The 14,661-nt window shown below is 39.8% G+C and overlaps 1 protein-coding gene across 5 annotated transcripts in view; it reads left to right on the top strand.

Moving 5' to 3' along the window:
* The window catches only part of atxn1a (ataxin 1a), a 132,960-nt gene extending 118,399 nt beyond the window's left edge, over positions 1 to 14,561 (top strand). For all 5 annotated transcript variants that reach the window (XM_036145212.1, XM_036145211.1, XM_021318371.2 and 2 more), the window contains one exon: positions 5,368 to 14,561. In XM_036145212.1, coding sequence (XP_036001105.1) covers positions 5,368 to 5,973 — 606 coding nt within the window. In that variant the 3' untranslated portion in view covers positions 5,974 to 14,561. The remainder of the gene's footprint in view (positions 1 to 5,367) is intronic.
* Positions 14,562 to 14,661: the final 100 nt, after the last annotated feature.

Here is a 14,661-nt window from a genome sequence, read left to right as displayed (position 1 = left end):
TCCCTAAATAAGGAGTGGGGAGTATCAGGATTGAGAGTTACCTCAGGATAGTCGGCCACCTCCACAGATCAGATAGACCAAATAGATGCACAACTGCTTCTGGCTTTTGTTTTATTTTTTTTGTGCCCTTGATCTTTTAGCTTAGCAGAGAAATTACTGTGATTGGAAAAAAAAAATCTTTTGATGCTGGTATTTAGTCCATTGAGACCTGTTGTACTTTAGCTGTGTTTTTTTTTTTTTTTCAACGACCTTGTTGATGATCTCCTGGGCCCTACTTTGATGGAGAGCATCTTTTCCAGCTTGTAGATTGTTTATACGTTTATAAAGGTCTTTCATTGCTTTCTGTGCATGAAATCTTGCTTATTTAACTGAACTGAAATGTTTCAGCTTTGTTTTTTTTGTGGCAAGAGCATCAGATGCCTAGTAAGTTCCTACAAAGAAACCTTGAGTCATTTCAGTTCTTTCATTAAATGTGTCTCATCAGTGGATAAATGCTGGTACTCCACTGTGTGCGTGTGATACCTTTAGCTTTTCCTGCTCATTAATATTCAAGGCACAGCTTTGAGTATTACATTTTATGTCAATTTCTTGTTAGTACTTTTTTTTTTTTTGCTGTTTCAAGCTAAGAGTTAAGAAAAAAAAATCAGTCTGGGCTGCGTTTAGTTTTTTTTTTTTTATTGCAGATATTTCTTTTCCGTCTTCGTCTAGTAATTTGTGCTATGAAGGACAGTCTTTCAACCTACGTTTCTGTCTATTCGTCCCGGATGATATTCATCTCCTTCAGGAATTTATTTTTCTTTTGTGAATCCTTTCCCAGTCTTGCTGCTTTAAAGTTCTCTTGGACTCATTTGGCTTGCTCCAAACTCAACAGGGCATATGAGGCGGCTCATTCCTTCACGCTGCATTCTGTGCCTCATCCATGCGTCCTGCTTTCTACCTCACCTCACCTTTCAAGACGTCTCTCTGAGGAGAATCTTGATTGATTGGTCACCACAACGCCAGTAGGTTAGATGTTGGTGAACCGGCAGCTTGAACTGGGAAGAAAGGGGATTTAAAGTGACTTTGAATGGGGCCAATATTGTTAGTACCAGTCAGATGGCTGTGTGTTAGAAACTGTTAATCTGTTGGGGTTTCCACAATGAAAATGTGTGGATGAAATGCCAGGTTGACACCAGATGTCAGAGGTAAATGGACGGAGCTGTTGAAGATTACCTTCAGCATGATAAGGCGCCATGTCACATTTCTGACACCCTTTTGCATCAAAGAATAAATCTTGATTCCTGAAGGCAAAAGCCGGTCCCACCCATTGCTAGCAAGATGCATCTTATAAAGTGTCTTCTAAAGTTTGAGTATATAAAGTGTTGCAAAAATACACTGATAGGAAAAGGCCACAAAAAGAAACGTGTTTGGAGACCCATACACCTCTTACCTTACCCATTGCAGAGTACTGGTCCCTATTATTCACCTTAACAATGTCCTCTTTTCATATTCTCATCAAAAAGAGGCATTTTTGCAGCATTGTATTTGTTTTTATTTATCTACTTAGACATTCTGGCTCTTTTGGCGCTTTTATTGTCAAATTATTTTCTCTCTGCCTAAATCCAACTATACGTGCCACCTAACAGAGGACACATTTTTATTTTCTTTGCTTTCTTGATGAACTATGGGTTGATAACCTTGAACAGCAAACACATTTACACAAATTAAATTCAAATCTTGTATCAGCAAACTAATTTGATAATTTCCCAGGTTATTAAATACTATAACTTAAGGTTTTAACTGTACATTTTTTTCCTCAAATCCATCTTACAGTAACACATTTTAATGCACACAATCTTGTAGGAGAAAGAACGTAGAATCAAAGAAATCTATTTAAATTTCTCTTAATTGTTTACAAAAAGTAAGTGAAATATACATACGAAAAGCAACTCTGCAGTTGGCAAAAGATAGCAAAAACAAACAGGTGCTCTCTCGTGTGCAAATAATCTTTTCAAATCAGAAACAATGACTGAAAACTGCATTTCTTTTTGGTGCTGCATAGCTTCCATACTTTTAAAGCAGTAACACCTAAACAGATACAGCTGTATTTACTGACATTATATGTATATTTTACCTCTTAGTGACAATATTTGACTAAGAAGTCAAAAAGCACTGTTAAGAATCTCTGTATTAGCTTTCAAATTAAAATTAAGGTAAATACATACATATAATTTCTGCAGATGACATATATTTTTTTTATTTCAAAAGTATGTTTTATAGCCATGAGTAACATTTTCCTTCAACAATGTTTGAGGCTTATTTTCTTTATTATTTTCCTTATTCTCTCTCACACATCCGCATACCTGCTACTCACTTTCAGACTGTGCATTTTAATAATTTCATCTCTGCGACGGCTCTACAGCCCACATCGCACATCTGAAATCATCTCTCATGCTCCTCCTTGATGCAGCATCCACAAAAACTGACCATCTTTTCAAGACTCCGCTTGTGCTATTTATTGTTGGAGACTATTAGAAGCAGCTTCCATCCTGTGCTACATAAAGTTAGACTAAGAGGAGAGGAAATACTGGCACACGTTTGTTTTTGAGAAAGTGATTGAAACATTTTAAAGCTGAATTATTCCAATCATAATCTTGTTTTGCACACCTCTTTGTAAACTTGCCAGCTTCTCCTCTTATTTTGCGAGATATATTTTAAATCCTATGTTATTTCAATTCATTCTCAGGTAAAACCCCATCACAGACTATCCTGATTATATTTCAGTGTCCTCTATAGTTCTTTTTAAGAGACTCTCTACACTGACTTAATGCCAAAATCTAATCAAAGAAACATTTAAAAAACACACTTTAGATCCACATGCCTTGCTTTTTTAGATCATATTCTTCCAGTTTTGAGCGTATAAGATGACAGCACTTCAGTACAGATCTTACGCAGTTACTACTGAAGCACCATTACAAATTGACCATTGACTTTTAAGCATTGATTGCACAGTGTATGAAGAGCCTTAGAAGCATGTTATGCTCAATTTTAGGCTTTAAAAACTCTCGCCCAGATTACTAATGTTATGTTAATTCAATGTTAATTCATCGCTTCTTCGAATAGGTGTCTTTGTTTTCTTTTGAACTTGTGGGACTTTATTATTCAAAATTTTCCAGTTAGGTTTAGGAATTAAATCTATATTTGGTAATCCTGTTCAGAAACACTTGTTATTATACTTCCAAAAAAAGTAAAAAACAAAACAACTAGACTTGTTTTCCGTCGGAAAACAAGTCCAGTTGTTTTGTTTTTTTTACTTTTTTTTTTGGAATGACCATGACCCAGATGACTGAGAATCTTCACCAGCTTATTATACTGGGTAAAATCATCAGTCCATCCTGAAATTAGTTAATATATTATGTATTCAGAAAAAGGAGGTTAAAAAATATATTGTTGTGGGAATTGCAGGCCTGTAAAAACAGCAGTGACTGGTCAAAGTTTTGTTCCTGCTCTCACTCATGTATGCAACACCAGTGTCTGTGGACATTCCCCGTTAGTTTCTGCTTGCCGGCTGCACACTTCTATTGTTTATGTATCCGGTTAGCTTAACGGCTAGGTTAGCGGTTAGCTTCCGTGTTAGCAGTTCATTGTAGCTCCGCTGCTCTCACTGTATACTTTGAATGTGGCTGAGAGTTGCAAAAACCCAACCGCCTTAATGTTTATGAGAAGAAGATGAAGGCCTCAGTAGAAAGAAATAAGACCAGAGTGGATTTGGAATATTTTTTTCATGCGATCCCCTCTGAAGAGCAGAAGAGCAAGGTAAGACGGTCCTGCACAATTATTCAAAAAGACACTTTGGGAAACTTCTGGAAAAATCGCAGACACTAGCTTTAAGGGTGTCTTTATGTTAGGACAAGCTAAAAGGCTCCTAATACAGAAACATGCTTTCCTTGTGAATCACTTAGACACACAGGACAGACAACCGTGCACCCACACACTCATACCTAAGGGCAATTTAGAGGCCAATTAACCTATCAGTCATGTTTTTGGATTGTAGGTAAAAGCCAGAGTACCCAGAGAGAACACACCCATGCACGGGGAGATCCAAGACAATCAATGCTCAAACTGCACCACTGTAAGAGTGTAACTGGCCCTTATAGAATTCTCCTGCCAAAATTTGGTTATTGCATTTTCTGTAGCAAATTATAGTAAAAACATTCTTGTAAGCTATCTAACACCACCTCCTTCATGATGGAAAAGCTAATTGTTTGAAGAGAAAACAGGGATTTTAACAGATTTTAATAGTTAAACCCTAACATCAGTAACTGATATAAGGCATAATTGTGCTCTACAAGAAGGCACCTAGGGCAACCTGAGTGGAATAGCGCTGCAGTCACATGGTAAGACATAACAAGGTCATATTTAAATAAACGAGAGCACACAGCGCGACACACCCAGGCGCACGCCCAGAGAACACGACCTGAATCACGCTCTCATTAACTAACTAATGGAGCTTATAGAGGCAAATACGGAGCAAAGCCCATTTTACACGTCAGGCAATTGCAAGGGAATGTATGGTAAAGAAAAACAACATATTCAACTTTTAAACTTGCGCAATGCTCCTTTAAACTCAATTTCCTAAAACTTGCAAAAACCTTGTGATTAATGTTGTCCTTTAAGAGAAATTCACTTGCAAACCGGTGTGCAAAGTTATCATAGCAAGAACCACTAAAATCACCATTATATTCAATTATTTGTCCTATTAGCTACAAGGTAATATAATTAGACCCTTCTCAGCAACAAGTTTTCACGTTTTTCTCCAGGTTAAGCCGTTTTTCCAGTACACTACAGACATCGTGGTTTAATTGGAAAATTCAAACTAACTGTATGAGTGGCTATGCCTGGATGTGTTTGTGTTTGCTTTGGGAATGACTGGCAACCTGTATAATGTGTATTCCTGCTCTGGCCTGTTCAGGATATCAGCAAGGTTTTCAAAAACCGTAAATATGCCCGGATTTACCATTTCAGGTCTTACTAAATAGTTTGTCATGGTAATAAATAAGATCTGAACCAATTTCTAAATGTTTAATCCCAAAACAAGTCCATCATTTTTAGTATTCAATTCAATTCAAAAGTTTATTTCAAACCTGCACACATTTTACAATACATATACTGATAAACAATACAGATGCATGGCTTGAAAGGGGGATGGAAGAAGCAAAAGCTTATACATGTCCAATCCCCTCCCGCTCATTTTTAGTATTACCACCTTGTGTTGCTATTCGTGCAAGTTTTAAAAAAAGCTAAATTCATTTAGTGGTTTCTTAACGCACATGTTTGGAACCACAAGTGTTTTCGGTTTTAACGTTTCCTTAATCTCCTTTTCTCCAGGTGAGTGTGGAGGTGTTGCTTGAGTATCCCTTCTTCGTGTTTGGCCAAGGATGGTCTTCGTGTTGTCCAGACCGGACCACTCAGCTTCTGGAGCTGCCTTGTACAAAGCTTTCAGTGGGGGATGTTTGTATTTCACTTACTCTCAAGAACCTGAAGAACGGGTCTCTGAAGAAGACACAATCTCTGGAACCAGACAACAACGTTTCAGTCCCTCACTCTAGCCACGGGCACCTTAAACCCCCCAGAACCATCTCAGAAGCGTCCCAGAGCTGCACCGGGGGCAATTCCAGGCACAGAGAGCGCGAGAACGGGATCAGCCAGCAGGGGAGCGGCGAAAGCGGGAATGGGAGTGGAAGAGACTCCAGAGTGGAAAACGGAGATCTCACGTTCGGGGAAAGAGGATCCGTTTCCAGAGGTCAGGTTGCCGGGAGCACAGGCGCTGGCTCCAGTAAGCCGCCAGGAAGCAGGAAGCGGAGGTGGTCTGCCCCTGAAGGTCGAAAAGTAGAAAAGTCAGAGGAGGAACCCCCTTTGACCTTGCCCAAGCCTTCCTTCATTCCTCATGAGGTGAAAGTCAGCATCGAGGGAAGGTCCAATATTGGCAAGTAAAAGGAAAGCAGGACTGTTAAGACACTTGGGATTACAAAACAAACAAAGAAAGGATTCTACAGAAAAAGGAATGCCCACATTAATGTTTCATTTGTTTTGTTTCATGTTTTTGTTTTCTATCTTGAATACTGTACTGTAGACGTAACTGTGCCCTACGGCGTATCACCTTACATTTTATCACATGAGCAGTCGGTGCCGTTTTTGGTGATACTTCATGAGACGATGTATGCTGAGGGATTGGTGAGGAGTGCTGAACTTTGTTATTGGTGGCTCTGTGGCGCACTGGCACCATGCTTGATGGCTCCTTCCCCGCATTACGCGGTATGTCGACTTCAAGCTGACGCTGTTTGTTTTTTTCGACAGCGATTTCATTCCCCGGGCGCTTGTGGCGAGACTACCTGCACAAAAACACTTAGACCACCGGCGCTTGCCGAGTTAGCAGTAAAGCATCCGCTGATTTTAAACATGAGGGATTTGTAGCTAAATCCTGAACACAATCATTAAATTAGATTGGTATTTGGTGCAATTTAACTCCGTGTTGCTTTCCGTACATGCATCAGAACAAACCATGCAGGGGTCACAGAGTAGAGCCAGTGCGTCACATAGTAGAGAGGGAACAACACTTACTCTGCTTACTTTATGGGCAGTGGAGTCTTTACTTTTATCTGTAGCATTTTCATCTTACTGTTTTAATTAATTTCACCTCTCGTCTTTTATCTCACCAGATAGTTGCTTTAAATGATTGTCAAGAAAAACAAAACTAAATCAGGGGGTCATTTATTCCTTGATTGAACCCTAGTCGGGTGATTGTTTGTGTGGAAATGTGAGATACCCTAACCTGATTGCATACAAGTGCAAAACACACTGTTGGTGAGCGTCGCTTTAAGAAAAGATGATTGTGTAAAAATCCTAATTGTATTTGATGAATTGCTCTGTATTTTTTTTTTTTTTTTTTAAGTCTGTCTAGAAGAACTGCGTGAGAGGAACAAAGAGAATTTTGCATGTGAGCTCCGAGAGGGTCGGGATGTTTCAAATCAATTCAAACACCTGTCACACTCACCCTACAGCCAACACACTTTAGTTGTATCTTTATTCACACAGTACTGTATGTTTTTTTTTTTTGTTTTTTTTAGATATTTTTGTATTATTTGGAGAGACGTAGAAAGTATCAGCAGCACTTTTGGAGAGAAGAAGCGTTCGGAAAAGTGACAGGGAGCGCATGTGCCATGGAATCACAAAGCAGTGGATGAATGTGACAGGTATAGAAGAAATTCTAGGTCAGACGGGGACTGGAGGTGTGTTTTAATGAAATTAATTACAGATGTAGTCATTTACAGTGCCTTGCAAAAGTATTTTCGTATTTATCACAATTTGTCACCCCGCCACCACAAACTACAATGTATTTTGTAGGGATTTTATGTGTCAGGCCAACACAAATGATCATAATTACGTAGCAGTGCACCCACTCCAATTTCTTTTGCAAATAAAAACCTGAAAAAAGTGTGACATGGATTTCTATTCAACACCTCTAAGTCGTTATTTTAGGTTGGGTGCGTTGCTGTCCTGCTGAAATTTAGACCTCTCAAGTCTTTCACAGCCTGTGTCAGGGTTTTCTACCAGGACAGTTGTTATATTTCGCTCCCTCCACCTCCTAATAAACCTTGACCAGCTTCCCTGTTCTTGATGAAGTTTGTTATGTGCCATAGATGGCTTGTTGCAAACTTGAAAGCGGACTTTAAATGCCTTTCTACAGTGAATTCCTTCTTGCCACGATCTTATACGGGCGAGAGTTGTTGAGTGTAGGGCTGTGTGGCTGTAATGTGACAAAATTAGAAAACAAAAAGCTGTAAATTGTTTTTTGCAAGGCGCTGTACATGACAGTAGACAAGTATTGGAATGTGTTTTCGTAGTTTGGGCTGTGGCATAAAGGTGAACGGAGAGAAAATAGCTTTTAAACATCCCAGTGATGGTCTTTGCTAAAGCGAGAGCTTAGAAACTCACACCACATCATTTTGAAGGTCACCGTGTATTTGTAGCGCATGTGTGTGTGTGTGTGTGTGTGATGCTGTCCTGTGTCGGTCTATACACCCACACACACGTAGACAAAGGAAACAGTACAGACCATCCGTGAAATCAATGACCTTTGATATGTACTGTATTTGTCAATACACTTTTAGATTTCTGCAGGTTCAAGCATATTTGGTGCACGGTGTCCCTACTGCAAAGACACCGGTGGACTGACATTGGACTGGGTGCACACCGCTAGCAGTACTGTCATACTGAAAGTGCTTTGTGGTGTGTTTTTGTATGGATGGGAATTTAGGAGAGTGTGTGTATGTGTGTGCGTGTGTGTGTGTGTGTGTATTGTGCATAGGAAAGAGGTAGATATTAGATATATATTTAGGAAATGCTTAATGTCCAGTGTTTCTACTTGGAGTCTTTACTTACGAGAATCTTGCAATTTGCACATCGGGAGGAGGGAGTTAGGTGGAGAAATGATTTTCAGCGGCCCTGGCCTGAAGCAAACTCTAGACCACATGTAACACACTGGAGGAAACCAGGGTTTTGTTTTGTCTTTCTGTTCCACAACAGGCACTTCACCACGTTTAGAGCGAATGCTCCTACATCAGCTAATTCCATGACAAAGTACTTTAAGTTATTCAAACAGAGCAGAATTTAAATGTGCCTGCCTACTGAATATATATTCAAACAGAAATATTTTCTAGGGTTTCTCGCGGAGACTCTTTGCCCGCGGTTGAGGCCAGAGTGACCAAGATGGAGTGGCTCAAACAGCGGAAAGCCATTATCACTAAGATGTAGCGGTTACCTCAGCAGATGTGCTTGCCTGGTGGGCCGTATGGTTGAATTTTTAAATGATGATGTCAGAGGTGTAACACCCTTACATGCTGTTTCTTACATATAATGCCCCAGCAGCCTTGATTATTCTGAAATCTATATAATAAGAAAACCTAGCTGTTCTTTCCTTTGGTAAAACACCCTTCACGCCACACTATTAAGGTCACGACATGACATTAAAAATCAGCCAGGATGCCGATGGTGCTCAAAAAGTTTCCTTTGGTGCTTCAAGAGGGCAGTGGGTTCCCCATTCCTTGTAACGAGGCAGGAGAGTTCCCCAAGGATTTCAGCAAATCCTTTGCGATAAGATCAGGGTGATTGCTTTGATATCTGGGTCCTGGGTGCTCAGTAGAGAAGCCTTGTAAGCCCCAGTGGTAGCCAATCCATAGCGTATGCTCACCATTGCTTGCTCATTAGAGATTTAGAAGATAGGGCAGCCAGATGCTGAGGCTTCAACCTCACCATGCCCACCCTAGATGCAGCAGTCAAAATATTCATTTTGATGCAGCGTCTATGCACACGGGGTCACCAAGCAGCTCAAACGAGCAATCCACCATCGCAATAAATCAGCACTCGGCTCCCTGTGGAATAGGAAGCACACACGCCTCCGAATTGGGCGTAGCCTAATTGCTGAGACCCCGATGGAAGCTTTTCAGGCTGCAGTTGAAACAAAAAAAAAAAAAAAAAACAGCTCTCACCCTCTGCTACTGTTGGTAAAGTCGTGAAATGCCTAATGTTGTAGCTTCCCCCATAGCAAGGCTAAAACTGGTGGCGGAGGTGCAGATGCCTCCCACGTTTGTAGGAAAGGTCTCCAGATTGTTAGAAAACTTTCCCGGCAGGTGTGACAGCGTTCTAGGACTATGGTCAAGAAGACACGATGGAAAAAGCTGGCAAGTATGAGCAAAGTTGTCTCAGGCTTTAGGTTTTCTTGATGAAGACCCCATTGGACAGTCTCAATGTGTAATGAAGGGGGCCTGGCCATATTTCACCACGAGATCAATCCTTCCGCAAGCATATCTGTTAAGCATAGCTGCTTCAGCTTTTGTCAGGCTTTCGTAGCCCATCTCTAAGTCATGGCTTATTGACATTTATCCCGCAGGTTATAGATCACAACTATCTAAGGGGCAATGATGTTTCATATGGTGTTTTATTGGGTTGATGGCAGGATGGATGTGTGTTCAGATGGGTGGATCAGTCAATGAAACAAGATGGCAATTGGGGAGTTAACAAGAAGACCCCAAATGAGATTTGAAAATGCTTTATTTTTTTATAATAAAACAGGGTTTTCAGATCAACATCACCATAGTAGTGCTCTTTTATTTCTTTCCTCTCCTATCAAGACCTATTCAAGAGAACTAGAGAGACAAGTATGTGTCCTTGTGTGTGTGTTTTATAAATTTCTGTTGTATGTTTTGTCAAACCCCTGTTGCCGACAAATGAATAAGAAAAAACATCGAAACGAACATTACCACTACACCAGTCATACGAACTTTTGTATTTGAACAGGTAGAATCTAAACAATGTAAACCAAAGCCGAATTATACCACTGTTGCTTTTGTTGGTTCAGGAAAGCAATAGGAAAAAACTGATTCAGGCAATCTCCTCATCCATCTTTGGAACCATCTCTGCAATAAACATTTAATAAGAATATTCCTCCAGCACTACAATCAAAACAAATGTCTTTTGTCTATTGTGAAAGTACAATATTTCGATATGAATATACATGAATACGACTTGCTTCAACTAAATCGTTCCTCCTCACCATGAAATTGCTGTTGCAATACTAGTTTTCAGGGAAGACTTTATATGCAGTAACTGAATTTAACCCCCCAAACCTCTTCTTTTTCCTGCTGGTCAGTCATTAACGCTGATGCTAAAGCTAAAGGTTGGCATACGTCTCATGCACCTGCAGCAACCAGCTCTTTGTCTCTGCCCAGCTCTGCCTCGTTGCCACGACTACATAGTGACCTCGTTAACTTTGTTTCAGGTACCCCATCACAGCCAGCCAACCTCCAGGGCACATCCTCTTGAAGCAAAGCAATTGTTGTGTGACAACCGTTACCTACCTTTCAGTGTGATCCTGTCTAGATGTTTAGTGTATACCTACGAGCCCTTAAAGGGATTTTTTTAGGAATTTTTGAAAAGGGGTTCTGTGGTTGGTTATGAGCAGTCAGTATCTTAACTGCAAGACTTAAAACCCTGAATGAGCCAAGTTTCCAGAAAGAGTTTGAAACGGGCAGTTGAGGTAATGGCTAGATTTCCATGCAATCGATTTTAGAAACCTTTTAGTCATCATCGGTTTTTACATAAATCTTCTTGGGTCTTTACACTGATCACGTGTTGGTCTGTGGTGCATACCTGAAAATGTCTCTCGAAAAACAAGCATTGGAAAGTGTTGATTTTAATTGGCCAAAGATTTTTTATCTTGCAGGGTGAACTCAAAACCTTCACACAGCACATTATAAGCAACGGACCAAAGAGCAAATAACTAGGCCAAATATAGCAGGATAATAAAGGTTGATTAAAAAGGGTTCACATGGATTGCAGAGAAATTATTATCGTAGCAGTTTTGCAACGATAAAAAGCCACTTTGGTGCTGAATAGTGCCAGTGAATTGGGATCAAGGGTGTGATAATCACAGTGTTCAACTGTGTCAGAACAGCACATGTAATTTTTGTGACGATATCTCTGTCCTCGCTCTCTATACCTAAGGATCCAGCTGCCATATGTGAAGGACATTTCCATATTCTATAAATGCCCCCAAATAGTCAGACAACTATTAGCTGAATTTATCACAAAGTGGGTCATGCCTTTAATTTCACTTTCGGTTTCACCCAGCATTAAAGGATGAACTAACCTTCATCAGTGCAGATGGAGCTTCTGCATAGTGTTTCATCAGATTAAGTAACATTATTGGTTGGGGTATCCAAATAGCAGTTGCATAAATTCTGTTACTGTGTAGGTCCTCAGGCTCGCAGTCTTTTTTTTTTCTTTAAATCTGTGGCAGCAGATTAAATGTGTAGAAAGGTGACGCTGTTGTGTTATTTACCAAGGCAGCATATCAACCTGTGGCAGTGAAACACAAGGCAGATACTCAGCACTCTGACAGTCACATTGATATCACTGCTAATTCTTATTGGACAACTGAAATTGATAATGTACCACAGTTGTTAATTTAAAAAAAATATTTGAAGATTTATTTGCTGTATTTTATTGCTTATATGCTTGTTTAAACCAATTTATTTAATCCCTATTTTCTTTAGGCGTTTTAGTCTTAAAAATATGTTCTAGCAGTATAGGTGTGAAGACTTTATTTTATGGTAGATGCATTTCAAACGTCTTTCTGTTGATCTGTTGTTCAGAAAGTTATAAACTGCAGGTTAGGAACTGGCTGCTTGAATCCTCACAGAATCCCACGTTAAAAATCCTAATTTGCCCTTTAGGTTTATTTTTCTCCTAGAGATATCTGTCAATTTTGGTTGATAACCCAAATCAGTTCGAGATGAAGTTGTGAATGCAGATGGTGTCGTAAACTCCTTTTATATATAATTTTGATCCGAAGTTCACAAATTTTTAATCCCCTTTAAATGTATTCTAATGTGCAATATTTACATTTTGCTCTCCCCTCTTTTACCGTGCCAAGTGTGTGTAGTGTAACTCCAAGCTGTTATTTTCTAACCCCTGTCCACGTGTTTTCCCTTCTGCAAGACAATGGTGAGTTATCATATTTTGTTAAACCAGATACAAACCCAACATTTTTTGTTGTGGTTGTTTCCCCAGTTTCTCTCTTTCCCCTTCGCCTGTGTGGCCTTCCTGTTCCTGTATATGTCTGCGTCATGAGTCCTGCGTGTAGTTATGTGTCTTGGGGGGGGGGGGTCTTTTTAGTTTTTATTTTTCTCTAATTGTCTGTGAGAGATCATAAATCCTAAACCTCAGAGGTTCATGGTGAGACCCACAGTAAAAACAACAACCTCATTGATAGAGCGGACCACTTTTTGTAAAAAGTTGAAAGAAAGGAAAAAAAAAAAACAAAAACAAACCAACAGAGATGCACGTGTAAGTAGATGTAAAAAGAGAAACTTGATAATGTATCAGCACTTTCTAATCCTAGGATGGGCTCAGTCTAACCCCTCTGTCTCAGACCACTGCCCGTCCAGGGGAAAACATTCATTCAAAACACACAGAGGATGACGATAATAAAAAAAAAAAAAAACGCTGATTGCTGATGGGAAAGAGATGTGGCTCAAGTTGTTTGCACATCGGCCATTTTTTTTCTTCTTTGTTTTTTTGCCGTAACCTTGTGTCCGTCTCATCTTCGCTTGCCGTCCGGCTCGTTCCTGGGTCCAACGGGCCGAGGCGTCAGGTGATCTCCGGCTTGTTTTTCCGTAAGGATAACATTTGTTCTGTCTTTTATTCTGTGTGAGGAGCTGAGATCTTTCCCCACCCCACGGCGTCCAAGCCGGGGTCATTATTTTTGCTTTCATTGTGCTCCCGTGTTTTTGAGCTCTAATTTGGCAGAGGTGTTTGACAGCTCAGTTTGGGTCGTGCGGTGTGAAAACACTGCACGCAAACCTTCGCTTTGTTTGCATTATCTTTGTGGTGCAGGAGCTGTTTTTGTTTTTTTTTTGTTTGTCTTTGTTTGTTTTTGGTCTCCTCGTAGCACTCAGTATAATGTCAGGGGACTTGAAAAACTATGTAGAGAATGTGTCATTGTTTATTCTTATGACAAGCTTCCTCAGTTGAGGAACACTGCTTATGTCTCTTTTTTTTAAAAAATTGGCTTTTTGCACAACTTTACAAACAAAATGAATGTTGGTGTGTGAGCTTTGACTTTTTTTTTTTTATCAGAAAAAAAGGCATGAGTGCTCCATTGTTTCTTGATGTTTGTATTTTCATTTTGCAAGAAAAAAAAAAGGATGTTTTGGCACTTTTTGTGTTTTAAAGTTTAAGTTTTAAAAGTGAATAGAACTTTATCAGGATTCCTTTTCTTTCTTTGTCAATCTTTTTTTTTTTTTTTTTGTATGTCTAATAGCGCTGGATAACCAACTCAGGCAGAAAGGTTTAAAAAAAAAAGTGTAGACGCCCACGTAACAGTTTAGTTTCACCCCCCCAATCAATTTGCATAGTGGGCTGTTTAATGTATGTACATTTACTACATATAATTTGATATTTCGGTTGATTTTTGATGATTAACAAATGTCATAACTGAAAGTAAACTATAAATTATTACTCTGATATTCTGTGTAAGACGCTGGAGATGCCTTGGATTTCTCTTCAGTGTACTAAAACGTCTCTGTGCTCAGCGACAAACGCTTAAAACTGTTTGCCTCTGACCCTGCCCACTGCCATGGAGGTCATGGAGGTCGTCTGTCCGCTGATTCCTTCCCCCTGTTTTGAACACTCAGCCCTGAGGCTCGCCACCAGTCTGTCAAGGTGTCTCTCTGCTACATCGAGTACTAAACTGAAACTTCAGACAAGCGGACGAGGTGGAGGCAGAGGGCCCTGCATCAGCACAGGACGGTCTGCCCTGCGGTGGGCCGCAGAGAATCCCAGCCACCTCGTTTGTACTATATTGTACTCACTCAAGTCTCCGTGTGTCACCACCCTTATCCTCTATAGCAAATGGAGAAAAAAAAAAAACAACAACAACCCTGTTGGTGTATGTATTTGACATCTGTATAAATGCACCTCTTTGAAAAGGAAAAATGAAACCTTGACATATCTGGACTAAATTGACAACTTGTGTCTTTATTTAAAACCAACACATTGGGGAAGAAATCAACAACAATAGCACAATGGAAAGAAGTCTGTAAGTGTTTTTTTCTTTTTCTT

This window comes from Fundulus heteroclitus, chromosome 13 (assembly GCF_011125445.2).
Source record: "Fundulus heteroclitus isolate FHET01 chromosome 13, MU-UCD_Fhet_4.1, whole genome shotgun sequence".
Classification (NCBI taxonomy): domain Eukaryota; kingdom Metazoa; phylum Chordata; class Actinopteri; order Cyprinodontiformes; family Fundulidae; genus Fundulus; species Fundulus heteroclitus.
Note: the sequence above shows the minus strand (reverse complement) of the source record. Positions and strands in the feature narration are given on the sequence as shown.